This window comes from Canis lupus, chromosome 10 (assembly GCF_003254725.2).
Source record: "Canis lupus dingo isolate Sandy chromosome 10, ASM325472v2, whole genome shotgun sequence".
Classification (NCBI taxonomy): Eukaryota; Metazoa; Chordata; class Mammalia; order Carnivora; family Canidae; genus Canis; species Canis lupus.
In genome coordinates this window covers 62168398-62196062 of record NC_064252.1, presented here as the reverse complement: position 1 = coordinate 62196062, position 27665 = coordinate 62168398, and the positions used below count along the sequence as shown (strand labels likewise).

The window sequence follows — 27665 nt, the reverse complement described above, 5'->3', positions numbered from 1 at the left end:
TTTTAAAGATTTTGATTGTATTTATTTGACAGCACAAGTGTGGGGAACAGCTGAGGGAGAGGGAGAAAGAGAAGCAGGCTCCCCATGGAGCAGGGAGCCTGACTCGGGGCTGGATCCCTGGACCCTGGTATCATAGTCGGAGCCAAAGGCAGATACTTAACTGACTGAGCTACCCAGCACCCCTACAAAAATCATTCGTAAGAAACTTCGAACAGGGGCACCTGAGTGGCTCAGGGGTTAAACCTCTGATTTCAGCTCAGGTTGTGATCCCCGGGTCCTGGGATCAAGTCCTGTCTTGGGCTCCCTGGAGGAAGGCTGCTTCCCCCAGTGCCTGTGGCTCTGCCTCTCTCTCATGAATAAATAAATAAAATCTTAAAAAAAAAAGAAAAGAAAAGAAAAGAAAAGAAACTTCAAACAATGGACAAGCATGGGGGTAAAAACTGGGAGCAAGGAGATTTGTCAAGGTGGGGAAGAGGCCACAGACAGGTATTTGGAAGTGGAATCCATGAGCAGGTCAGATATTGGGGCGTAGCAGAGGAAGTGTTTTCAGTGGCTGGGACTTTCAGCTTGGTGGGTCAACATCACCCCGAGAAACTAGAATGAAGAGAGGCTGGGAAAGGGCTTAGGTTATGACTCCAGAGATCAGCATTCAAGAGACAGGCAGAGAAGATGCAGCCTGAAAAGGTGCAACCAAAGGAGGAAGAAAACAAAGAAGGCATTTCATCATGGAAGCCTCGGCCCCCAGCGGAGGGAGCGGTCAGCAGTGTCGGATATTGGCAAGTGCAGGTAAGAGGAGAAATTGTTCTTTGGATTTTATGAGAGGGTCAATGGGCCCTTTGCATTGAGCAGTTTCCCTCATCGATGAAGCCAGGTCACTGTGGGCAGGAGGTGGGAAGGCAGGGAGGTGAGAAGGCAGAGGCGTGCTCTCAAATGTGTGACAAGGGTAATGTCCCTATAAATGTTTTCCTGTGCCAATGGGGACTAGCTGATGGGAAAAAGACGACCCTGTCCACGTGGTAGGGCAAAGCCCAGAAGCAAGGGGGGGAGAGGAGTCCGAAGGCAGGTGAGGTCAACCTGGGATAGGAAGACCCAGGAGAAAGGGTTCGGTTGGACGTTTCTGTTCCAAGCTTGGTTTTGATCGGTTTGATTTGGGGACGGGGAGGGAACAACTTTAGATGGCATCTTGCCTGCAGCAAAGTGAGGGTGATAACCCTGACAGGCTTTGGGGAAGAAAAGAGAAATGTTCCAAGTATTTCTTCCCGTCTGTACTGGGGTAAGCATAATTTTATTTATTTATTCATGAGACACACAGAGAGGCAGAGACATAGGCAGAGGGAGAAGCAGGCTCCCTGCAGGGAACCTGATGCCGAACTCGATCCCAGGATTCCTGGGATCATGACCTGAGCAATAGGCAGACACTTAACCACTGAGCCATCCAGGTGCTCCCTTTGTCACCTTTTCTAAACACAACTAACTCCACCACACTTTCTGTGTCTAGAGAAAGTTGAAAAGTATGCATCCAGGATTGACTCTTACCAGCAGTGCATTAGAGAATCAGGACTTTGATTCAAGCTTCCGATCACAGTAGATCTGATTCTGCTGTTGAGAAAGTCATTATTCTGATTTACTTTTATAATTCCAATGCCTATGCTGCAGTTTGACTTAATTCCACTAACATTTATTGAGCCACCACTGTGCACATCTGCTCAAAGCACATGATAACTCACAGCATTTCGTTCTCAAGCTGTACTTTTTCACTGGCCCGCTTGCCTTGAGGACGGAGCCTTCCTTCTCTCGACACCAAGGTCAAAGCTACCTCAGCCCAGGGTGCAATGTCACGAGATGTATGGATGACTGGATGAAGAAATAGTTCTCAAACCTGAATGTTCCAAAATATTAATAGGCTATAAAACCAATTCAGTAGGCATCTGCTGATTGAAATGAAAGTGAATCGAGTTTAAATTATCAGAGTGATTACATATGATAAAGGCAAATATTGCTTCTTAAATCATTACGTGTATGTGTTATGTCAGGGTTATATATACTAAGGTGGATGTTTGTTTTTTGTTTTTTGTTTTTTTTCAGTTGTAAAGCCACAGCTATAGCAAACCCAAAGATAAAGGCAACGCCGTGTACAGCTACCTGTTGATCTGTTTTGCATACTGGAGAATCCCCAGGGCCTAGCACATGACCGTTCTCAATAAATGTTGGGTAAATGAACAAATTCATACGAGTAAAAGACAACATTGGTTGAAGGAATACGAAAGGGGAGAACTGGGCCTTTGAAAGAAGGATGGAATTTTCACAGGTAGAGGTTAGAGAGGTGGGTCCAAACCAACGAAGGAAAGCGGTGACCAAAGGTGTGAAAGTGAGGAAAGTCGTCAGGGGCCCAGAATGGGCGCCAACATGGGGAGCAGCTGGACGTCCCGGGCCACCGCCTCCTCCCCTCCCAGCAGGTGGAGGCACAGGCCGTGCAGCCGGGCCCAAGGTTAAGGCTGCGCACCCCCCACGCCGCCCCACAGGGAGCTGATGCCCGAACAGCTGCAGGCCTGGGGCGCAGGGGGGCTAGCCCAGCGGCGTGTTGCCGAGTGACAGTCTCTCCAAGACTTGGGAGCAAATCCACTGCAGGTCCGGCGTCGTGATTGTGGAGGCTGAGAAAAATCCAGGCCATCCCACCTACAGTTTAGCATTAGCACAAGTATAGCCATCTTAGGCCCCTGTGAATAAGAGCTGAACTTTACGGGGTAAACTGCAGAATGTCCTCAGTGTCCCCGCAGGGAATCCCATATCAGAAAGACAACAGAGCCCACACCCGAGGTAGGAAGTCCCATATTAGAATGAGAACAGAGCTCAATGCCCTTAAAGCCCCATATCAGAATGTAAACAGAACTTGAGAAATTCCTCCACCCCTTCTGAAAATCCCCTAGACCAGCCTATAAAAAACCCAGCTGTAACCCACTTCGGGGTCCAAGTCCCTGCTCCGCTGCGCCGGGTATACTTGGACCCAAGCTCGAGCTTGCTAATAAACCCTCATGCGCTTGCATCGGTGTCGGCGGCTCCTTGGTGGTTTCTCGGATTCGCAATCTTGAGCACCGCAGGGATCCAGGCCCAGCGGGGCCAGCGCTCCGCAGCGCCCGAGGGCGGGAGGCGAGCGGCCGAGGAGCAGCGGCGTCCAGGCCCGAGCCTGGGTCCGGTACCGTGGGGAGGCGCTCGGGGGCCCGCGTGCGGCCAGCGCGGAGAAGGCTGCGTACACCGCGTGCGGCGCCCCCGGCAGGGCCCGACACCCGCGGCTTGGCCCCCGCGTCTTCGTGCTTCGCCGTCAGACAGCCGCGCAGCCAGATTCAGCTGCTGGTGACCAAACAGCAACGACAAGTCAATACTAAGCAAGACGGCCTTTCCCATCTCCTCTCGCGAACGAACAGGCAGCGGGCAGAGCCCTGAACTTACACCCGCCAGCCCCACACCCGGCGCGCCATCACGGCTGACCCGGAAGCAGGAAGGAGACAGCGCCCGGAAGCACATCCCCAGCCCTTAGGCCACACCCCCGATACTTCCGCTCCGACACCACTGGCTAGAACGGGTCACGTGGCGGTTCCTAGCAGCAAGGAAAGCTGGGAAGTGTAGTCCGCATTCTGCTCGGCCACGTGCCCAGCTCACGCATGGGAGTTCTGCTACCAACAAAAAAAGGAAAGCATCCCGGGGGCAGCCAGCCTGGTCCTGCCACCCCACCTCACAGGCAGCAGGAAGTTAAAGCAAGTACTACAACCAAAGCTATTAGAACAGTACCAGGCACTTGGAAGCACCTGATAAATGTGTTAGTGGCTTTCCTCACGCTCCCCGAAGATCTTCTCCACTCCCGTGTATACACCAGCTGCCACCTCCTCCAAATACTCCTACAAGGACACTTCTAGCCTCGGTTTCCCAGCCAAGCTCAAGGCAACTCCTGTAGCCAGTGATCTGCTCTGTTAAAGGTGGCTTACAACCACTTCCGGATCCTCACCTGCAGGAATAGGGAAATAAAAGGAGACTGTGCTGCTCTTCTTTTAAGGGCATGATTTGGAAATTGCAGATACCACTTCTGTGCTCGCCTGAATGGCCAGAATTTACATGCCCCCCCCCCCCAGATAAAATATGGGGGGGGGGGCTGTTATTGTAAAAAGAAAGGTAGAATGGATATGTGGGGAATAACCTGCAAGGTCTGGCTCACTGCCACTTCCTTGAACCTGCTCCTCCTCCTGTTTCCCTCCTGGCTTCCTTTTTTTTTTTTTTTTTTTTTTTTAATTTTTTTTCTTAATTTTTATTTATTTATGATAGTCACACAGAGAGAGAGAGAGAGAGGCAGAGACACAGGCAGAGGGAGAAGCAGGCTCCATGCACCGGGAACCCGATGTGGGATTCGATCCCTGGTCTCCGGGATCGCGCCCTGGGCCAAAGGCAGGCGCCAAACCGCTGCGCCGCCCAGGGATCCCCCCTCCTGGCTTCCTTTTCTAGGCCTGTGGGCCTCACCATCTATAGTAATTCAACGGCTGGATGTGCTACTCATTTGTGACTCCACCCCACCCTTGTCTCCAGAGCATCACACTGCACAGCTAGGCACCATGCATGTTCCAATCTACACTCCACCTTGGATTCTGATATATTAAATGAACAAACACATAAACGGAGAGGAGGGAAAGCCTATTTTTTAGTAGAATGCCAATATTGGCAAAATGTTAAAAGAAGTAAAAACTTATTTTTATAGTGGAGAAATCCAACAGATACCATCTTAATCAAGTGATAAAAATTTAAATTACATCCATTTCTATGGGACAAACTGAGAGCCCATGCTTTTTTTTTTTTTTTTAAAGAGTTATTTATTTTAGAGAGAGAGAGTGCAAGTGGAGAGAGGGGCAGAGGGAGAGGGAGAGAGAATCTCAAACAGACTAACTGCTGAGTGCAGAGACCTATACAGGGCTCAATCTCACGACCCTAAGATCATACCTGAGCTAAGACCAAGAGTTGGAGGCACCTGAATGGCTTAGTGGTTGAGCATCTGCCTTTGGCTCAGGGCATGATCCCAGGTGGGATTGAGACCCACCTCAGGCTCCCCACAGGGAGCCTCCTTCTCCTTCTGCCTATGCCTCTCTCTGTGTGTCTCTCATGAATAAATAAAATCTTAAAAAATTAATAAAAAATGAAATCAAAAGTTGGATGCTCAACTGACTGAGCCACCCAGGCACCCCTAGAGAGCATGTCTCCTGATATGATGCACTGAGATCACAGGATCACTTCTAGATTATTTCTGCCAAAGATACATGACCTGAACCTAATCATAAAGAAATATCAAGAAACCCAAACAGTGAGAGACATTCTACAAAGTGGCCTATAATATTCAAAAGGGTCAAGGTCAGGAAAACTCAAAGTTTGAGGGATTGGTCCAAGTTGAAGGAGAGCAAAGAGATGCCACAAGTAAATGAAAAGCATTATTCTGAATTGGATGCTGGACTTATAAAAATATATTGGGAAAATTGGCAAATCTCGAATGTGGAGTACATGGCAGTAGTGTACCAATTTTAACTCATGGTTGACCTGTGGTTATTTGGAAAAATGTCTCAATTTTTAGGAAATATGGGCTAACATACTAAGGGTAAATGATATAGCATGTTTGTGTCTTACTCTCAAATTCTTATAAGATATGAATGATAAAACGCATGTAAACTTAACTTGGGAACCTGAGTTAAGGCACCCAGTTTTGTACGACTGTTGCAGCTTTTCTGTAAAATTTGAAATTTTTTCGGTATAAAATGTGTTTTCTAAAAATAAGCCTTTTGGGCCACCTGTGTGCTTCAGTCCATTAAGCTTCAAACTCTTGGTTTCAGCTCAGGTCATGATCTCAGGATTATGAGATGGAGGCCTGGGTTGGACTCCGAGGTCAGCATGGAGTTTGCTTCTTTCCTTCTCCTTCTCCCTCTCCCTCCCCTTCTCCCCTCCCCACTCCATCCTCACTCACACAGACTCTCTCTCAAATAAATACATAAATAAATCTTTTTTATTAATAATGATTTTTAAAAATAGGTCTTCTCAGTTTGTTGTTGGTGTTTGATGTTATTTTTTTCTGATCAGAAGTTTTATTTTAATGTTTTGATTTATCAAACTTGTCCCCTTTGGCTCTTGGATGATGTGCCCTACTTGAGGTAGTCATTTGAAGAAAGTCCCTAAGTCAACAGCTAATTAAAGAGGAAAGGTGGCAAATTTGATCTTACTTCTGCAAGAGAAGCACCAGTGGGCACTGAGAGAGAATTGCTCAACTTTTCACTGAATCCACAGTTTAGGAGATGGAAACACTCTGAAAGCTTTACTGATCACTGAGCATCTTCAGTCGAATTTCTGGCAAATACCTCAAATTCAACAGATCTAAAACCCAGCTAATCTCTTCTCTCAAATTAGTCCCCTCTCTAGACTCCAATTTCTGACAATCTCTCAGGTATCCAAGGTCAGAAGCCATCTTGGTGTCCTACTCTCTTTCCTCCCACATCTCACCAGAAACTCACATTCTTCACTCTCTTCATCATCTTCTTGTTTGCTGCCACTTCCCTATTCCAGATCCTCATCCTTCAAATCCAGACTGTCACTACAGCCACCTCCATTTATCTTCTGGTTGCTACTCTTCAAAAACCTAATCATGGAGGAAACACCTCATGTCTTCAACCCCCCCTCCCATTATGATGTAGAAACATAAAACTGGATATCAACTTCTTACTGTTTGAGCTCTTATTCAACTGTAAAATCAAAACAAATTTACAAATCAAATACAAAAGCACAAAACCAATAATATGCAAATTAACATTTAGTATCAGATGCTGTTCTTTGACTGCTCTGCTGCTCACCCCATCCTTAAGGCACCAATGTTCTACTGGAAATTCCATGTGCCTGTACTGTCATGGGCACTGATGGCCAATTTTGCCACCATTTTCTACTATTGGGGCATTTACAAAACCATGGTTAGTATAGTCAGTCACCAGGAAATTGGTCTTCACTTGACATAGTTGCATTGTTTACATATTAATTCCTCCTCTAATCTTTTCTCATCAGCTTGCAACAGAGTAATTTGGCTCCCTAAATACAAATGCAGATATTGGTAATGAAACCATGAGACCATATGGGAATACATAGTAATAAATCATCATCTATGTAAGTCTTAATTTTCTTAGATAAACTTTTAAATATTTATAGCAACATTATTCACATGAAAAAAAAAAAAAAGCAACCCAAGTGTCCATCAGTGGATGAATGGATAAACCAAATGTGACATATACATACAAATGGGATATTATTCAGGCTTAAAAAGTAAAGGAATTCTTTACATAGTAGGGAAAAGACAGTCTCTTCGACAAATGGTTTTGGGAAAACCAGACAGCTCCATGCAGAAGAATGAAACTGGACAACTTTCTTATGCCACACACAAAAATAAGCTCAAAATGGATTAAAGACCTAAATGTGAGACTTGAAACCATAAAATCCACAGAGGAAAACATGGGCAATAATTTCTCTGATGTTGTCTATAGAAACATTTTTTTCTAAATATGTCTTCTTGAGCAAGGGAAGTGAAAGCAAAAATAAACTATTGGGACTACCCCAAAATAAAGTGCTTTTGCACAGTGAAGGAAACAATGAACAAAACAAAAAGGCAATCAGTTGAATGAGAGAAGATATTTGCAAATGATACACCTGATAAGAATACCTAAATATATAAAGAACTTCTACAACTCAACACCAAAAAAACACCCCCAAATAATCCTATTTAAAAATGGGCAGAGTAAGGGGTTACGATGGTGGAGGAGAAGGGGTACCCGAAGTTTGTCTCCTCCCTCAAATACAGCTAGATGGTTATCAAATCATTTTGAACACCTGAGAAATCAATCGGAGGTTCCAGAAAACAAATGCTGCAAGTCTAGAGAGTAGAAAAGCGGCCAACCATTTGGAAGGTAAGAGATGCAGAGACTTGTCGCCGGTGTGACAATGCCGAGGACTCAGCAGGACAGAGGCTACCACAAAGTACTGTAAGCAGTGCAGCCCGAATGAGAAGCTTTCCAAGTGGGCTTAGAGGCGCTCATGGGGGAAGCAGAGCAGAATGCTCTGAGGATCCCTGGAGTCCCAAGAAGAATGGGTGGCACCTAAGTGTTGCAAGGTTCCCAGGTGTAGGAGTGGGGACGGCAGCTGAGAACAGTTTAGGTGCTGGTTTTCTGCTCTGTGTTGCCATAAACTGCAAACTGCGGCCTGGTGGTGCAACCGCTTCCCCGGGAGGGGTCGGCCGGAGGCAGAGCGTGGGGAGGCCCTCCCCGGGAAGAACCGCACGTCTGCACCGTGGACGTCCCTAAAATTGGGAGCTTTGAGACTCAGCTGCGTGCCTGAGATAAAAATGCTCAGACACAGGTAGGGTGAACAGCGTTCTGCCGGGGAAACAAGAGTGACTGCTGCTCTCCTGGGAGGGCTCACTGAAGAGTGAGGGGTGGGAATCTTCAGCTCCTGGTTAGAGACCTGGGTGCCACCAGGTTCACCCTGTCCCATGTTGGTGAAAGGCTCCGGGGGAGCAAAACAGCGCGACTTGGTGGAGGCTGCAGCTGCTACACTAGGCCCCGCCTCCTTGTGCCTTGGGGGTGCTGGTCCACCTGAGTCAGGCCGCCGGCCCCCCCAGGAGGCCAGCACAGCTTGCTCTCACCAAGCTTCCAGCTTCCTTTCCGGGGGGGCATAGTATCCAGCTTCCTGCATACTTTTATTCTTTAGCCTTTTTTTTTTTTTTAAGATTTTATTTATTTATTCATGAGAGACAGAGAGAGGAGAAGGGGGGAGAGAGAGAGAGAGAGAGAGAGAGAGAGAGAGAGAGAGAGAGAGAGAGGCAGCCGAGGGAGAAGCAGGCTCCTCGAGGGGAGTCCAATGTGGGACTCGATCCCAGGACCTCGGGATCACTACATGAGCCAAAGGCAGATGCTCAACCACTGAGCCACCAAGATGTCCTTATTCTTTAGTCTTTTGTTATTTTTTCAATTATTTTATTTTTAATTCTTTTCTTTTAAAATTTTTATTTTTATATATATCTTATATTTTTTAAATTTAAAATTATAAAAATTGTTTCCTTTTACTTGTATTTTATTTTTATACATATGTATTTTTTCTTCCTTTCTTATTTTGGGGTCTAGTTTCTTTTAACAAACAGACCAGAACACATCCAGGATCTAGTTTCTTTTGTTGTTGTCATTTTCTTTTTCTGTTTTTCTTTTCTATACAAAATGACGAGACAGAGAAATTCACCCCAAAAGGAAGAACAGGAGATAGTACTCACAGCCAGGGATATAATGAATATGGATATAAGTAATATGTCTGAACTAGAATTTAAAACAATAATTTTAAGATACTGATGGGCTTGAAAAAAGTTTAGAAGATACTAGAGAATCCCTTACTGTAGAGAGAAAAGAAATAAAATCTAATCTGGTTATAATTAAAAATGCTATAGCTGAAATGCAATCCCAAGTGGAGGCCATAAAAATGAGGATGAATCAATCAGAAGAGTGAACCAGTGATATAGAAGGTTAAATTTTGGAAAACAATGAAGCTGGAAAAAGAGGGAAAGAAAACTAAAGATCACAAAAGTAGACTTAGGGAACTCAGAGATTCCATAAAGCGAAATAATATCCATATAATAGGAGTCCCAGAAGAAAAGCAGGAAAACGGGCAGGTTTATTTGAACAAATTTTAACTGAGAACTTCTCTAATCTGGGGAAGAAAACAGGCATTCAAGTCCAAGAGGCACAGAGAACTTCCATCAAAATCAACAAAAATAGGTCAATGCTACGACATATTATAGTGAAACTTCCAAATTGTAAAGATAAAGAGAAAATCCTGAAAGCAGCTTGGGACAAGAGGTCTTTAACCTATAACAAGACCCTGTTATAGGTCTATAACCTATAACAGACCTGTCCATAGAGACCTGGCAGGCCAGAAGGGACTAGCATGATATATTCATTGTGCGAAATAGGAAAAATATGCAGCAAGGAATACTTTATCCAGCAAGGCTTTCATTCAGAATAGAAGAAGAGATAGAGTTTCTAAGACAAACAAAAACTAAAAGAATTCATGAATACTAAACCAGCCCTGCAAGAAATATTAAAAGGGACCCTTTGAGCATAAAGAGAGACCAAAAGAAACAAAGACCAGAAAGGCACAGAGACAATCTATAGAAACAGTGACTTTATATATTTTTTTAAAGATTGATTTATTTATTCATGAGAGACACAGAGAGAGAGAAAGGGGGGGCACCGACACAGGCAGAGGGAGAAGCAGGCTCCATGCAGGGAGCCAGACATGGGACTCGATCCCGGGTCTCCAGGGTCACGCCCTGGGCTGAAAGTGGCGCTAAACCACTGCACCACCAGGGCCACCCAGAAACAGTGACTTTAGAGGTAAGACAATGGCACTACATTTATATCTTTCAATAATTACTCTGAATGTAAATTGTAAATGGAATAAATGCTCCAATCAAAAGGCATAAGGTATTAGAATGGATTAAAAAAAGTTGGCGTAGCCATCCTTGTATTAGACAAATTAGATTTTAAACTAAAGAATGTAATAAGAGATAAGCAAGGACACTATATCATAATAAAGGGGGTCTACCCAACAAGAAGATCTAATAATTGTAAATATTTATGCCCCTAACTTGGGAGCAGCCAAATATATAAATCAGTTAATAATAAACTTAAACTCATTGATCATAATACAACAATAGTAGGGGACTTGAACACCCACTCACAGCAATGGACAGATGATCTAACCAGAAGCTCAACAAGGGAACAAGAGTTTTTTTTTTTTTTTTTAAAGATTTTATTTATTTATTCATGATAGTCACACAGAGAGAGACAGAGAGGCAGAGACACAGGCAGAGGGAGAAGCAGGCTCCATGCACCGGGAGCCCGATGTGGGATTCGATCCTGGGTCTCCAGGATCACGCCCCGGGCCAAAGGCAGGCGCCAAACCGCTGCGCCACCCAGGGATCCCGGAACAAGAGTTTTGAAGGACACACTGGACCAGATGGATTTCACAGATATAGTCAGAGCATTTCATCCTAAAGCAGAATATACACTTTTTTCAAGCACACATAGAACATTCTCCAGAATAGATCACATACTGGGTCACAACCCAGGTTTCAATCAGTACAAAAAGACTGTGATCATACCATGCATCCTTTCAGACCACAATGCTTTAAAACTTGAAGTCAACCATAAGAAAAAAATTGGAAGGACTACAAATACATGGAGTTTAAAAAACACCCTACTAAAGAATAAATAGGTAAACCAGGAAATTAAAGAATTAAAAAAAATACATGGAAGCAAATGAAAATGAAAACATGACAGTTCAAAACCTTTGGGATGCAGCAAAAGTTGTTCTAAGAGGAAAATATATAGCAATACAGGCCTTCCTCAAGAATCAAGAAAAATCTCAAATACACAATCTAACTTTATGTCTAAAGGAGCTGGAAAAAGAACAGCAAATAAAGCCTAAATGCAGCAGGAAAAGAGAAATAATAAAGATTAGAGTATAAATCAATGTTAAAGAAATTTTTAAAAAACCAAGGAAACAGATCAACAAAACTAGGAGTTTGTTCTTTGAAAGGACTAACAAGACTGATAAACCCCTTATCAAAAAGAAAAGAGAAATGGCCCAAATAAATAAAATCATGAATGAAAGAGATCACAACCAACACTGAAGAAATACAATTATAAGAGAATATTATGAGCAATGACATACCAACAAATTAGGTGATCTGAAAGAAATGGATACATTCCTAGAAACATCTAAACTACCAAAACTGAAACAGGAAGAAATAGAAAATCCAAACAGAGACATAACCAGCAAAGAAATTGAATCACTAATCAAAAATCTCCCAACAAACAAGAGTCCAGGTCCAGATGGCTTCCTGGGGGAATTCTAACAAACATTTAAATAATTAACACCTATTCTTCTGAAACTGCTCCAAAAACAGAGATGAAGGAAAACTTCCAAACTCTTTCTATGAGGCCAGTATTACCTTGATCCCAAAACCACACAGAGACCCCACAAAAAGGAGAATTCCAGAACAATATCACTGATAAACATGGACGCAAAAATTCTCAGCACGACACTAGCTAATAGGATCCAACAGTACATTAAAAGGATTATTTGCCACGACCAAGTGGGATTTATTCCTTGGCTGCAGGGGTGGTTCAACATCTGCAAAGCAATAAACATGATACACCACATTAATAAAAGAGAGGATAAGATCCTCTCAATAGATGAAGAAAAAGCGTGTGACAAAATATGGCATCCTTTATCAAAATCCTCCACAAAATAAAATAAAATAAAATAAAATAAAATAAAATAAAATAAAATCCTCCACAATGTAGGGGTAGAGGGACATACCTCAACATCATAAAGGCCATCTATGAAATATCCACAGCTAATATCATCTTCAGTGGGGAAAAACCGAACCTTTCCCCTACAGTCGGGAACACAATGGGGATGTCCACTCTCACCACTGTTGTTCAACAGAGTACTAGAAGTCCTGGCCTCAGCAATCAGACAAGAAGAAGAAATAAAAGGCATCCAAATCAGCAAAGAAGTCAAACTTTCACTCTTCACAGAAGATAGGATATCTGTGTAGAAAACTTGAAAGACTCCACCAAAAAATTGCTAGAACTGATACAGGAATTCGGCAACGTTGCAGGATATAAAATCAATGCACAGAAGTCTACACACTAACAAGCAACAGAAAGAGAAATCCTTTGCTTTGGCTTCTCCCATCTGACAAACACTCTTCCTTCGGCTTATATTATCCAATGCTTCCATTCGTTAAGTCCCTGCTCTTCACACAAAAGCCCAGACTCAAGGACTTCTCCCAACACCAAAGGGTGTCAATACTCTTCTTTTAGAATTAGTCACACCTTTTAATTGTATCACCCACTTATTCTCTCACTCAACATTTATCGAGTGTGTGTCATATGTATGACCATGTGCTAGATCCTGAATCGAGTGTTATGTCTTCTGCTTTTTATCTCTCTCGTAGCCCCTTGTACTTTTCACACGTTTACTGCAGTGGTTTGGATGATGCTTTAATGGCTTGTCCTGTCACATGCCACATAGGGACAGCAAATTTTAAACTACTGAAATCAAAAATAGTATAAACGTAGGACTTGCCTAAAGTACCAGGATGTTTTACTGATGGTGGTAGGTTGTTTTCTGTAAGTAAACAGTACTAAAAGCAGCTGTCAGTACTATTAGGGTTTGAGGACTGAGCTCAATAGGGATTATGTAGTAGGAGATCTTAGTCCTTGTTATTGGAAGTTTCTATGACAATAGCAGTAATGTCATTTGGTCATGAATACCTGTGATGAGAGCATCAAGAACAGGTACTATCTCCAAAGTTCCCCTTAAATATGATTTACCTAACAGACATCTGCACAAACACAAATAACTTTATTCACATGTTAGAACAGTGTTTGAGTAGACACTGTTTTAAGGACACTTAATACAATCAATTTTTTGAACTCAGATTTGAGTTTTCAAAAAAAACTATATTCAAACTCTGGGTATTTTACTCACAGAATTTTGCATGTAGCCCACTTCTTTCTGCACAAAGGTAAAATACTATTTGTATTTGCTTAATTCCCCATATTTTGCTGTTTCAACATGATCTTGTAACCCCAGTCATTTCATTGTTAGTCTAAGCTTATATTTCTTTCACTCTCAGCTTTTTTTTTTTTTTTTTTGAGCTCATTTTCTCTCTTTATGTTCTCGAGTATAGCTTCGAGGTGCCGGGGGGTATTCCTTTCCAAGGTCCACAACAATTACTTCCCTAGAAAATGTCACTCCTTTTAAAGGTCTTTTCTGGTTTTCAACAACTGAATGAGTTTTAGTGAGAGGTATGGGTGGTTTTTGGATATCGTCATCCTGCAAGAGAATGGAACAAACAGTATAAATGATCAATTTATGAAGGCAACAAGTTCCGCTTTAAAAAACATTATATTTTTAATTTCGTTTATATTCTAAATTAAATATAGAAACATTGTGAGAAACAGACGATGTGTTTCTAAATGACACAGGAAAGCAGTGATAATCCATCATGATCTCATTTTCATATTTCTATGGTTATAAAAGAGCCCCCTGAACCATCGTTCTGCCTCTGGGCATGGGCCTTGTGTTGAGGGAAGATGTGAACTGTTCCTATCATAGGGTCCCGACAGGGAGCTCAAGAAGGTCCGGGCAATCTTTGTGTGCTATTGTACAAGGAGCCTGGAACCAGAACAGGGACATGGGGTCTGATCCTGATCTTGGCCACGGTGGAGGAATGACCTTGCACAATTCATCCCATTTTCTCATTTGTAACATGAGAAACCTGGATCCCTAGATGATCTCCAAGGACTCCGCCAGCTCTAAAATCCTAGGATTCTGAGAAAAACAAAATGAAGGGGAATCATTAAGACCACCACAAATGTAAGAGTGAAGAATGAGCAAGTATCTAGATTTGGATGGAATACATGACTAGTTTAATAACATGAACTAAGAAGAATGGTTTCGATGATTGCAGACATTGTGCTCCTTCTAGAAACAAACTTAAGTTTCAAGCAAGACTAGCTCATTGCACCTAGCCAAATTATTTACTACCTTTTTAATGAAAGGAATTCTGAACTGGACCTTGGGAGGAGAAAAGCCCATTACCTCTTCGCCATTCCCTTTAACATTCTTAGGCTCTTGCTTCTCTTTCATTTTGTCTTCCTTGTCCTCCATCTCCTCTTTGTTTTCTAAAGGTGTGTCCTCCACGTCTTTACTCCGTCTCTGGACAAGAATGCCAGGCCTTGTGGGTGCATTCAAGTCTATGATTTGTGTTACGAGAGTCCTAGATAATCAGCAGGATTTTAAAAATTCATGCATGTTAGCCACCATTATCACACCCCAAAATGGCTTTCTATCACATTCTATGATACAGACTTACTTTTCTTGGTCTCCTGTATTGTTTGTCTCCACATTAGCAGCAGCTACACATTTTTCACCTCCATTACCATCTATACAAGGAACTTTTTCTGTCTCTTCAACTTTGCTTTGGGAACTGAAAACAAATAAGTAGAAAATTCAGAAGAGAATGGTTGTGATTTACTTGGTAGGGAACTTCACTTTTTTTTAAAATTTTTTTTTGGGAACTTCACTTTTAAACAGGAAATTAGAACTTCTAAAATTCTGAAGTGGAAAAAGTAAATAGGTATAGCATTATTTGCTCTATTTTAAATTGATTTATATTATTTCTAGATACATTTGCTAGTGTGACTTGAAATCTGATCCCAATTTATCAGCATGGATTTATACCATTTATATAAAAAAACCACCAATAAAAGGAAGATGCAAACGAAGCAAATTAGAAGGAGGATGAAGAAAGTGATTGCTGTGGTTTCAAAGCTCATAGGCTTAGCTAGAAGACTTGTCCACTCTCACAATCACAGGTTGTACAAATATTCTTTTCCAGCTTAGTTTGAATGTAGTTTTCTTGTTCTTTAAGTTTTCTAGAAACAGAAGAATAAAAGGCTATTTTTCGTTGTTGTTTTTTTTGATCAGCTTCATAGAAAATGCTGTGCTTGTTTCGATGAAGTTGACTCACACTGGCTAATTTCTCTCCATAAATGTGGTGGGGTCTGAGGTGGTTAGAGGGGAGACTGAGCTGGGACACGTGTGATCACTCAGCTCATCTCCCCTCACCCCAAAAACTATCAGAATCCAGAGGAAAGGAATTGGAGCAGCTGGAGCCAAGCCCAGCTCCCCATTCTTCTCTCTTCAGTGACATCATAGAATCATAGAACGGTTTAGTTAGAAAGACCAGAGTGTCAGCCCAACCCTATCTGTTGCCTGGAGTTAGGAGAACTAAAAAACTCTCCTCTGGGTTGCCATCTCGCTGTCCTCTCCTATCAGAGGGCTGGGGTGAAGGCCATGTGGCACCATCCTGGCCACTCTTCAGATGAGGATTTTCTTCCTGCTTTCCAAACACCAGGTTTCCTTTCTTAACCCGAGCCTGTTTCTCTTACTGCTTCTTTCACAGACAATGAACAACTAGTCCCACTTCCTTTTTTAAAAAAATATTTATTTATTCATGAGACACACACACACACACACACACACACAGGCAGAGACACAGGCAGAGGGAGAAGTAGGCTCCACTCAGGGAGCTCGATGTGGGACTCGATCCCAGGACTCCAGGATCACAACCTGGGCCTAAGGCAGGTGCTAAACCACTGAGCCACCCAGGCATCCCATTCCCACTTCCTTCTTATGAAATCCCTCTCAATAGTAATCAACTTACCTCCTAATGGATGCTCTCCAAACTAAAGAGCCCATTTCCTTCTAATACTATATCACTGGACCCACTTCCTGGACAAATAAGCAAACTGGTAACTCTAGGAGCCGTGGCTGAGGAAGCAGGAGCAGAGCAAGATGAGCAGAGTCAAGATGACCCCACTTCCAACCTAACTTTCAGGTCAGTGAGTGATGCCCATGACAGGAAGGGGGAGGGAGGAGCTAGGGTTTTCTGAGAAGCAAAGGAAGGTACAATAGAAAATGGTAGCTGCTGCAAACCACATCTTAAAAATGAGAAAATGAGCTCTGGGGGTCTCTGGGCTGCAGCCAAACTGGCTCTCTTTCAGAAGGGCAAGGACTGTGGTGTTATACCTTTGGATACTCCACCAGGTCAGGACCTATGAATCCCATAAATGTTGAATGGATGGGTCTGTGTGTGGCATGTATGTAAGCACAAGTAAGAGCTTGTTGGAGGTCTCAGGCCATGCCTGATTTTTACGAACATGTCAACATCTGAGCCACTCCTGGAAGAGTGAGCAGAATTTACAGATGCCTCCTCAAGGCTCCCAGATGAAGACTCAGAATCCATCTCATTCTCCTTACTCTATACTGCTGCTAGACTAAGACTTTTAGGACCCAAAACTTCCCATGTCTCATGTACACATAAAGGATTTTTCTGAGAGATGGGAATATTTTAGATCTACTGTTGGCTACACAGATCTAGATGTATGTAAAAAACCCCGAAAACTGTATCCTTAAGACTAGTGTATCTTGTGTCATCTACTGCATGGATATTATACTGAATAGAAATGGAAAAGGGGCCTTATCCCCATACTGAGTTTGAGTACGTGTGGTTCCATGAGTAGTGCTGGACTGCAGTGCACCGCTGCTAGTGGGTCCTGTCTCCAAGACTATTTACCAGACACAGTCTGAGGCCAGAGACCTTTAGCAACAAGTAAGGGCTCATAAGACTATCATAAGGGCGTTCCTTCCCTGAATATGACTTGGGAATCAATGTCTTAAATTTATTTATAGTTAACATAGTTCTGAAAAGTGGAAGGTTATCCGACTTTGCTCCCTAAATCACATTTTAAATGCACTGCTGCACTGTAAGTCTGTGATACCATGATATTCAAAGATGGGTTCCAGAGCCTAACAAAGTACACCTGGCACATAGGTGTGTGCTCAAAATTATATGATGGTGGGAAATTACAACCAATTCTACTGAAATAAAAAATATTCTAAGAGAGTACTATGAACAATTAAATGCTGACAAACTGAATAACTCAGATGAAATGGAAAACTTTCTAGAAACACAAAACCTGTTAAGACAGAATCATGAAGATACAGGAAATCTGCATAGAACTATAAGGAGACTGAATCAATAATCAAAACCTCCCAACAAAGAAAATCCCTGGACCAGATGTTTTCACAAAGGAATGTTATCAAACATCTAAAGAACTAACCAATCTTTTTCAAATTATCCAAACAACTGAAAAAAGGGAAACACTTTGTAACTCATTCTATGAGGCCAGCATTACCCTGATACCAAAGCCAAAGACACTACCAAAAAAAAAAAAAAAAAAAAACTAAACTAAACTAAAAGACTGATATCCCTTATGAAGACTAAGGCAAAAATCCTCAACAAAGTACTAGCAAACGGAATTTAGCAGCATATTAAAAGGATTAAACACCACGACAAAGTGGAGTTTATTCCACAAATGCAAGGATGATTCAACATACAAAAATCTATGTAATACACCACATTAAGAGAATGAACAGGAGAAAAACATATGATCATCTCAACTGATTCAGGAAAGGCATTTGGCATCATTTAACATCCTTTTCATGATGAAAAACATGAAACTAGGAATAGAAGGAAACTACCCCAATATAATAAAGGCAATATATAGAAACCCGCAGCTAACATCATACTCAATGGTGAAAAAGTATTTTCAAATCATTTGTCTGATAATGGATTAATATCCAGAATAAATAAGGAACTCTTAAAACTCAACAATAAAAAACAACCCAATTCAAAAATGGGCAAAAGACTTGCACAGACATTTCTCCAAAGAAGATATGCAAATGGACAGTAAACACATAAAAAGATGCTCAACATCACTAATCATTAAGGAGCAAGTCAAAACCACAATGGGATAACCACTTCATAGCCATTAATAAAGCTATTATTAAAAAGAAAAGAAAACAAGTGCTAGTCAGAATGTGGAGGAATTGGAACCCTTGTGTATGGTTGGTGAGAATGTAAAAATGGTGCAGCCCCTGTGGGAAGCAGTATGGCAGTTCCTCAAATAACTAAATACAGAGTTCCAAATGACTCAGCAGTTCCACTTCTGGGCATCTACAAAAGGTAAGTGAAGGAGGGACTAGAACAGATATTTGTGCACCCATGTCCACAGAAGCACTATTCACAACAGCCCAAAGGTAGAAACAACCCAAGTTGGAATATATTATTCAGCTTTAAAAAGGAATGAAATTCTGATACATGTTACACACAGATGAAGCTTGAAGGCATGATGCTAAGTGAAGGAAACATATTGTATGATTCCACTTCTATCAAGTACCTGCAATAGTCAAATTCAGAGACACAGAAAATAGAACCATGATTATCAGGCTCTGGGCTGAGGGGGGACATGGTGGGCTATTGTTTAATGGATATAGTTTAAACTTGGGATGATGAGAAAGTTCTGGAGACAGATGGTGGCGGTGACTGCACAGCAACATAAATGTCCTTAAGCCACTGAAATGCATACTTAGAAATGGCAAAAAAAAAAAAAAGTAAATTTTGTATTATATATATTTATCACAATTTTAAAAACTGACTTGTGGAACAGAGGAAAGGGAAGCCACCTGTAAAGGGGCCTGGTAAAAAGCTCTGGAAAAAGAAAACCAGCACATGGAAATCCTGTTTCTATCTCCACTCTCTTGCTCAGTTTGTTTCCCCTGTGAATACCCAACGCCGACCTCAGCCCTTTACCTTCCCCACCTCCCCACCCTGGACTAGCTCTTCCATGATTCCATCACCAGCCACTGGGCTCCTTCTTGCTTTCTCGCAGCTGTCACTTCAGCTCAGTGATAACACCATGTCACCTGCCTGCATCCCAAACTTGTGCCTTGTGCAGCTCCAGCTGCAGGCCAGCTGGGGAGTGGCAGGGTCTTTCACACTCTTTGTATGTCCTACCTCCTGCCCCATTTATTCCTCATCCTCCAGCTCCCAGAACCCTAAAAATGTCCCTCCTCTTATCAAAACCTGCTTTCTAATCCTTCAAACCAATAATGCCCAATAGACACTAAAAGTTTCTCCATATTGGTATCTTAACAGGATGTAAAAGCAAGACAGAGCAGGCTTTCAGAGTCTTTGGAGCAAGGAGGACTCCTCTAGTGCTCCTCGCATCTGCCATGTTGGGGTCAGATATCCACTCCTTCTAGGGCCAGCGGTCTGCCCTATCCCCCACTCCCGCCTTCAGGCTCCTTGTGGGGAGTAGCCAAAGTGTAGGCCTTGCCGGAGGCCGAATCTGCAGCACCCTGTGTTCCAGCTGGGTACATGGTGTGTGCGAGTCCCCAGCGACCTCCCCAAGGCCTTGACCCATGCAATCTGGTGATCTCCTCCAACAAAAGCATGATCCCTGAATTACAGGATCACAGCAAGGACATTCAGGGGACCTACACATCACAGCTGCCTGAATGTGAAAACCAGGGGAGCACACAGGACCCAGGCCTGCCCATCAGAACAGTGCACAGTGCAGGAGTCAACATGTGATCTAATCAGCTCAGTTAATCTCCAAGTCAAGACAGGTGCAGAGCCTACCAGCAAAGAAGAGAGCAGGGTTGAGCGATACAGAGAGAGACAAATTACAAATGACTCTGCTTGATCTAACCATGCCAGAAGTCTTGATTTTTTTTCACTGTGGCCTGGAAGCTGTAAGTTGTGTGAACTGATGCCTTTCCTTTTTGGCTTAACTGGTTTGAGTGGGGCTCATGTGTCCTGCAATCCAGGATTCCTGACTCAACACACTCCTTAATAGCCCCCTGGCTCCATTTATAAACCCCTTGACATAACTGATTCTTTTATTTCACCTTTCACAAGGCAAAGGACTGGGAAACAAAGAATCTATAGAAAAACAAATAGGCCTTATATGTACAAAAAGGTGCCTAGAGGGATGCCTGGGTGGCTCAGTGGTTGAGTGTCCTCTGCCTTTGGCTCATGGTGTGATCCTGGGATCCTAGGATTGAGTCCCCACATCAGGCACACTGCAGGTAGTCTGCTTCTCCCTCTGCCTGTCTCTCATGAGTAAATAAATAAAATCTTAAAAAAAAAAAAAAGATGTCTAGGGTCAGTTATAATGAGAGAAAGCAAATTGGAACTACACTGAGATATTTTTTTTTACTCATCAGATTGGCAAACAATGAAATATCTGGCGATATGCTCTATATAGAAAGATGTGGGGAAACTGGTTTCATAGTGTTTATAATCATGGTAAATTTAACAAAGTATATATATAGTGATTCTAATTTTTAAAAAATATTATTATTTTTAAAATATTTTATTTATTTATTCATGAGAGACACACACACACACACACAGAGGGAGAGACACAGGCAGAGGGAGAAGCAGGCCCCATGCAGGGAGCCCAACGTGGGACTCGATCCCAGGTCTCCAGGATCATGCCCCGGGCTGAAGGTGGCTCTAAACCGCTGAGCCACTTGGGCTGCCCCAAAGATTTATTATTTTGAGAGAGTGAGCAAGGGGAGGAGGGGCCGTGATAGAGGGAGGAAGAGAATCTCAAGCAGACTCCCCACTGAACGTGGAGCACCTCCCATGCCCTGATCCTGAGATCATGACCTGAGCCAAAACCAAGATTCAGACACTTAACTGACTGAGCCACCGAGGCACCCTATGATTCTAAGTTTTTTAAAGTCATAAAAATACATGTGTTTCCTCAAAATGTTAACATTTCCCCAATGTCTTTCAATAATTTTTGAAAAGATGATTTTTTTTAAAATACCTATACACTTTTCCAGTTTATAGAAGCATTACAATTGTTTACTTATTGTTGAACATCTTACTGTTTTATAAATGGCATTGATGGTCATATTTATATATAAATATATTAATTAAACTCTGACAAATATTAATCTTCACTTTTATTTTCAAAAGTTTATTGGCTTCTGGCTTGCTTATTTATTTATTTATTTATTTATTTATTTATTTATTTATTTATTTATTTATGATAGTCACATCACAGAGAGAGAGAGAGAGAGAGAGGCGCAGAGGGAGAAGCAGGCTCCATGCACCGGGAGCCTGACATGGGATTCGATCCCAGGTCTCCAGGATCGCACCCTGGGCCAAAGGCAGGTGCTAAACCGCTGCGCCACCCAGGGATCCCTCTTTTATTTTTTTTATTTTTTATTTTTGGTTCTATCTTTTAAATCTTATCCACTTTGTTTCACTGTTTTAGGGCCCCAGATATCTTACTTTTAAAAAACATTTTATTTAAATTTTTAAATTTTTTTAAAAAAAAGAGTGGATCATGGGCACATCTGAGAGGGTGGACCCATGAATTTTTTTAACTGGGCCAAATCACAAGTACTTCTAGGACTAGGCACCAACACCTGCAACTTGCTACAGTGATAGACCTTGGCTTAGTGATAGCCTTAGCAACTAATTACATTTAGTCAAGAATAGTTTTCTGCCACCAACACCAATCAAAATTCTTTGTAAACAACCTATACAAGCATTCCCTTTTTGTCTTTAAAAACCCCTGACTTTTGGTGACAGACGGTAGCTCTATTTGTGGTGAGCATAGCATAACCTATAGACTTGTCAGACCACTATGCTTGCTGTACACCTGAAAACTAATGTAACATTTTGTGTCAACTATACATCCCTGAAAAATAATAAAAACATTAAAATTCCTTAATTTTGCTCCCTGGGGGGGACAATATTTGTGAAGCTGCAAAATCTGTGTACACTGAAATTTGCAATTCTTTGATCCCAAACAAATGCTTTTGCTTAATTATTAGCCCCCTGACAATTTTAGATTGAGAGTCTATTTTTCTACTGGGTTGCTGTTAGATATGTTTTACAATGAATATTTAATATATTTACATTCATAAAAAAATGATTCAAGAAAAAAAGAAAGAAAAGACGTTAAACTCCGGTCACAAAAACAAGTCTACTAACCTTTTGTCCACAAATTTGGAATCTGCCAAAGAGGGATCCACAAACATTCTGTGACCATGTCCACAGGAGCCAGGACCCCCCCAGCGCATCCTGGAAAGAGTCTCACCTGAATCCGAACACCTGTGCGCTCAAGTGCATTTGATTCCTAAGGGAAAATGGGTGTGCGCATGCTCCCAACAGCCCCTTCCTAACTGGAGATGGGTTGTGCAGACTCAGGAACCTGTGTGCCCACAGACTCTCCACAATGAGTCGAAAGTGTTCGCTGCTGATGTAAAAGTATTTTCAATGGAGTTGCAGACAGAGGTGCGATTAGGGTGGATTTTAAGAGTGAACAAGAATCAGGAGAAGCAGCAGGTGTATCTCAGTGGCCTTCAAACTAGGCTAAAGACTTTCCTAAAAATGCTCTTCCTGAGAGCATGCCTGTGTTGTGGGCAACACAGCTTTCCCACTGCAGCTTTCACGTCACCTTTCTCCCTTTTTACAAAAGAAAGGCATTGCTCTCTTCCTCCTCCTCTAACGATGGCGCATTGTCCCAGGGTGTCAAAATGTCCAGTGAGGATGAGCAGCAGGGCAGGTCAAAACATTGGTGTGGAACTGAGAGAGCAGTAACTCTAAGAAACTATTTTTGAAATCCTGATGTTTTCTTATTCTTTGCTTTCAACCAGATTGAAGGAGAACCTAGTTGTCAGTCTGCAGATGATAATGTGATGATAGGTCACACAATGTCAGTTTTGGCATTCAGAGCCCAAAGAAATGACTAATATTGCTATAACAAAATCTCTTCTACTTCTGTCTACTTAGTTATGTGAAGAAGTTTCTTATCACATATAAATGAAAAACCAGGATATTATTGATGCTGAGCCCCGTCATTCTGAGCAATGAGTTATCCTCAAGAATTAAAGCCAATTGAAAAAAGTCCATTCATTTCATTAAGATAGCATTTCCAATAAAATTTTACTTTAATGTGATTTTTATCAGTTGTATATTAATATTATAATAAATCCACAAGTCATTAACTTTTAGAGACTTCTGGTCATAGGAAAAATTTTAATTTCAAGTACTTTTCTTTTTCAGAGATGTATGATAGGGTAAATGAATAAAAGACTTTGAAGCATAAAATATATTATATTAGGATAAATTTTTGTGAGGGAAATGATTTAGAACTAGGAGTTAAAGTAGAAAAGGAATGATGTAAAATTTGTAGAAGACTTAGTGGATGATGAGTATCAAATTCTATTTAGATTTATTTTAAATAAAAGATTAAAGATTGATGGGACTGTTAAAACACAAATATTTACAATATTCTGGAAATTACAGCTTTTGCAACTATTTAAACAACATAAAAATTTTTAATGTTAACTTAAAATGTGCCAAGAAAGTACATAACTTTACAAAATTCTAGGGTGTAGTAAGCAATAGACTTTGAAGACTACTACTAAGGAGCTGTCCTTTCAAGCTTGGCTGTGACAGAGGATACGGAAATAGGAGAGTAGCTGAAGGATAAATGTAGGGTCAAGAGAGAGATGTTATAAAGTATGAGATTACGCATGCTTATGGATGGGAGTGTAAGGGAGGAAAACTTCTTTACTCTTTAGCATCTCCAGCTGGGTCCAAGAATTAAACTGATGTAAAACAGATTAGCAGGAGAAATGCATGCAAGTTTTATTTTCACATGTTCATGTGAAAATTCTTCACAAGAGAATGAAGGCCAAAAGAAGCGACCAGACCAGAAAGCTCTTAAGAATACATTTGGGAAGAAATGACAAGGAGTTTGGGCAACAAGCAGAAAATTGTAGGAAAGTGACTAGGAGTTAATGGGGGGAGAGGCAGCAAAACTAGTGGAAGGAGAGTCACTTTCGTAAGTTGGTAGAGATGTGTGTCAACATGGATTCCCAGTCTCTGGTGATAAGGCTGCTTTCTTCTCTGTTACAGGGAGGGTATCTTTCTCATGGAAGTTTTATGTCCTGTTTTTAAGTAGATAAAGCTTGGTCAGAGAGCCTTTCCTGCATCTGCTGTTTTTCAAGTGCCTTCAGCTCAAAATAAAATGTCAAGGTGGCATTGGTTGGGGTAGCATGTTCTGAACTCCCTCAGGAGTGATCTGTTAGAGCTGATGCAGGAGAAGGAGTGAAGTTCTTAGGAAAGTGAGAGACAAAGCCATCCAGAGCAGAGGCAGAGTGGCTGACCAGTCAACTTTGGTACAAGATGAAAAGGAGAGGGTGGCTGCAGGTGTAGGTAAATCATAGACATGGTGGAAGGAGATGAAATAGTCTACCTTTTTTTGATAGGAAAATGGAATGAAATAGGGCATCAGCTGAGAGGGGTGTGGGCTGTGAGAAGTGAGTGGTTACAAAATGTTAAAAAGCAGAAGACAAATGTATGCAAGCCTAAGCTTATCTGAAATCTACATTTATAAACTACACAGACCACCAAATGTTTTTGCTTTACAGAAAGGAATAGTAGTTAAGGTGATTCAAGGTGTTCTTACCTAGAAAAAAAATTAAAATGAAAAAAATTTTAAAGATTTTAAAAATTTATTTATTCATAAGAGACAGAGAGAGGGGGTTGGGGCAGAGGGAGAAGCAGGCTCCATGCAGGGAGCCCGACTTGGGACTGGATCCTGGGTCTCCAGGATCAGGCTTTGGGCCGAAGGTGGCGCTAAACTGCTGAGCCACCCGGGCTGCCCTAAAATGAAATTTTTTCCTATTATCCAACCTTGTAAAAATATTATGACCATTTTCATTTGGCTTTAACATCTTGAAATACCTCACAAATCTCAAAAAGTCATTAATGTTTGATATATATTGTCACCTCTGAGTCTGAAAAACTATCCTGGAATACCAGAGAATCATCACTGCCATTTAGCCACTGTTTTCACATTCTTTATATCAATTTGAGAAAAAGTATGGCAGTCACATATGTCAAAGAATGGTAAAGGGCACCTGGTGGCTTAGTGGTTGAGTGTCTGCATTTGGCTCAGGTCGAGTCCTGTATTGGGCTCCCTGTGGAAACCTGCTTCTCTCTCTGCCGTCTGCCTCTCTGTGTCTCTCATGAATAGATAAATGAGGTCTTAAAAAAAAATAAAAGAATGATAAAAATCTTGTTATACCAGAAGTAAATATGGATGAAAATTTATTTAAAAACTCTCCTAAAAGTGCTTTGCTAAAACCAAATTTGCTTTGGTTTCTTCACTGAAGTCTTAGAGTGGTTTTGAATATTTAAAAAATCGTAATGGGGGCACCTGGGTGGCTCAGTGGTTGAGCCTTTGGCTCAGGTAATGATCCTGGGGTCCTGGGATCAAGCAAGCGCTGCATCAGTCTCACCATAAGGAGCCTGCTTCTCTCTCTGCCTCTCTCTCTGTGTTTCTCATAAATAAATAAAATCTAAAAAAAAATCGTATTGGTTTTTGTAAAAACAATAGATTTTTGTCAAAACTGGTCACTTGACAGCAATTATATTTCCTTAGTTATTAACACATCTACAACGTAAAAAATAGAATACTGAAAAATAGAGCTACTTATGTTTAAAACTGTAATCTTGCCATAGGAATACATTCAATACCTTATATCTCAGGAGCTCTCTCCTAAACACCAACTGATTAAAATATAAACTTCCAAAAAAAAAATAAAATAAAACATAAACTTCCTCTTTCATGATGTAGACTTTTTATCTAAAATACTAAATCAATAGCAAGGAAGAACATAAAAGGCTTTCTTTAAAAACAAAACTGAAAAACAAATACTCTACAAATACTCCTACTAGCTGAATCCTGAATTTCAGATCCTCCATTTAAGTAGGAAATAAAAAAAACCCCAAATACCTTGTTATCTAAATTGATTTGTTCCTAGATCTCAACTAGTCAATAGCAGGAATTTGGATAGCAAAGAAACGATTACAAAATTTACTTGAGTTTCTGGATCTTGAGTTTGGATAGCAAAAGATGCCTTGAGCATTTTTCTCCACACATATACACAATGATGTTATGACAACTTTATCAGAACCAATATGCATCATGCTTTTTCTTTCTCCTTCCTCATCCCCCAAATCTTGTCAATCATGTCCTGCAAGGTAGCATCTCCTAACTCAAATCTACTTTTCTCCATCATTCTCATTTATTCCAACAGTGTCCTAATGGTCTCCCTGCAAATCATGTTATTCTTCAATCCATTCTTTACACAGTAACCAGAGAAAAGATTCTAGAAACTTTCATCATGGCTCTGCCCCATTTAACATCCTTCAGTGGCTCACCATTCCCTTTAGGATCAAGACCTAGCTCTCCAGAGCCTCAACCCACACCTTTTTCTGCTACCTCCACTCTATTCCAAGCACATTAAACTTGCACTTATCTTTTCCAGAGAGAGCTGCATCCTTCAGTGTTTTATGTATGCTGTCTCTCCTTCCTGGAACAGTGTCATCCCAGTTGTGGGAAGAGCTCCTACCTCAACTTTCAGGCTAACATGTTATTTTCTTTGGAGAGCCTTCTCCTGGCCTCTCTTTCCACTACCCAAAGTGTAGATTAGTGGTTTCTTCTCTGAATTCCTTTTGGACCCTCTGCTTCCCCTAGCAGAACAGTTTACTCTGTGATGCATCTTATCCATACCTCCCTAAACTCACTAGGAGCATAGTTACTATCACCAGCTCTTAGCACAGTATCTGGCACACGATATATACTTGATAAATCCTGATGAAGAAATAAACAAATATTTTCAATAAAATTAGTATCACCCAGTCCACAAACTCAAATACTCATAATACATTTATTTTTTCCAAACAATTGCTTAATTACTCACAAGCCCTTTTAGCAGAAAGCCCATTATTTCCCACTGTGGAAAATTCCACCCATACATTGCCCAGATACCCCAACATTGGCCAGATACCCCAACATTGCCCAGATACCCACCCCAACATTGCCCAGATACCCCAACAGATAACCTATTCAGTCTATAGCAGGTTCTGTTGTCTTCTTATTTGGAGTCTGATCACTGGCTAATGCAATAGTTTCTCATTATCTCACATTGTCGATTTTGGAGACTGTTCCCACTCAACCCAAAGGACAATGTTTGTCCACTGCTTACTGATGATGCCTTTGCTTATCTATATCCCTGCAGGGAGGTAAGCC

General features: G+C 41.5%; 1 protein-coding gene and 1 long non-coding RNA gene across 5 annotated transcripts in view; one reads left to right on the top strand and one right to left on the bottom strand.

Annotated features, from left to right (window-relative positions):
• Nucleotides 1–13463: 13463 nt before the first annotated feature.
• C10H2orf74 (chromosome 10 C2orf74 homolog) overlaps nucleotides 13464–27665 on the bottom strand; it is a 32372-nt gene continuing 18170 nt past the window's right edge. The window contains exons 1-5 of one of the 4 annotated variants that reach the window (XM_025468608.3): nucleotides 15656–15817; nucleotides 15367–15582; nucleotides 14999–15112; nucleotides 14725–14902; nucleotides 13464–13956 (exon numbers count right to left, since the gene is read on the bottom strand). In XM_025468608.3, coding sequence (XP_025324393.3) covers nucleotides 13780–13956; nucleotides 14725–14902; nucleotides 14999–15112; nucleotides 15367–15461 — 564 coding nt within the window. In that variant the 5' untranslated portion in view covers nucleotides 15462–15582; nucleotides 15656–15817 and the 3' untranslated portion in view covers nucleotides 13464–13779. Of the gene's footprint in view, nucleotides 13957–14009; nucleotides 14455–14724; nucleotides 14903–14998; nucleotides 15113–15366; nucleotides 15583–15655; nucleotides 15820–27665 lie in introns of those variants that run through there. The other 3 variants (XM_025468599.3, XM_025468617.3, XM_025468609.3) reach the window with 3 other exon arrangements.
• The window catches only part of LOC125756008 (uncharacterized), a 36052-nt gene continuing 24242 nt past the window's right edge, over nucleotides 15856–27665 (top strand). The window contains exon 1 of the long non-coding RNA XR_007413809.1: nucleotides 15856–16525. This is a non-coding gene — a long non-coding RNA (uncharacterized LOC125756008). The remainder of the gene's footprint in view (nucleotides 16526–27665) is intronic.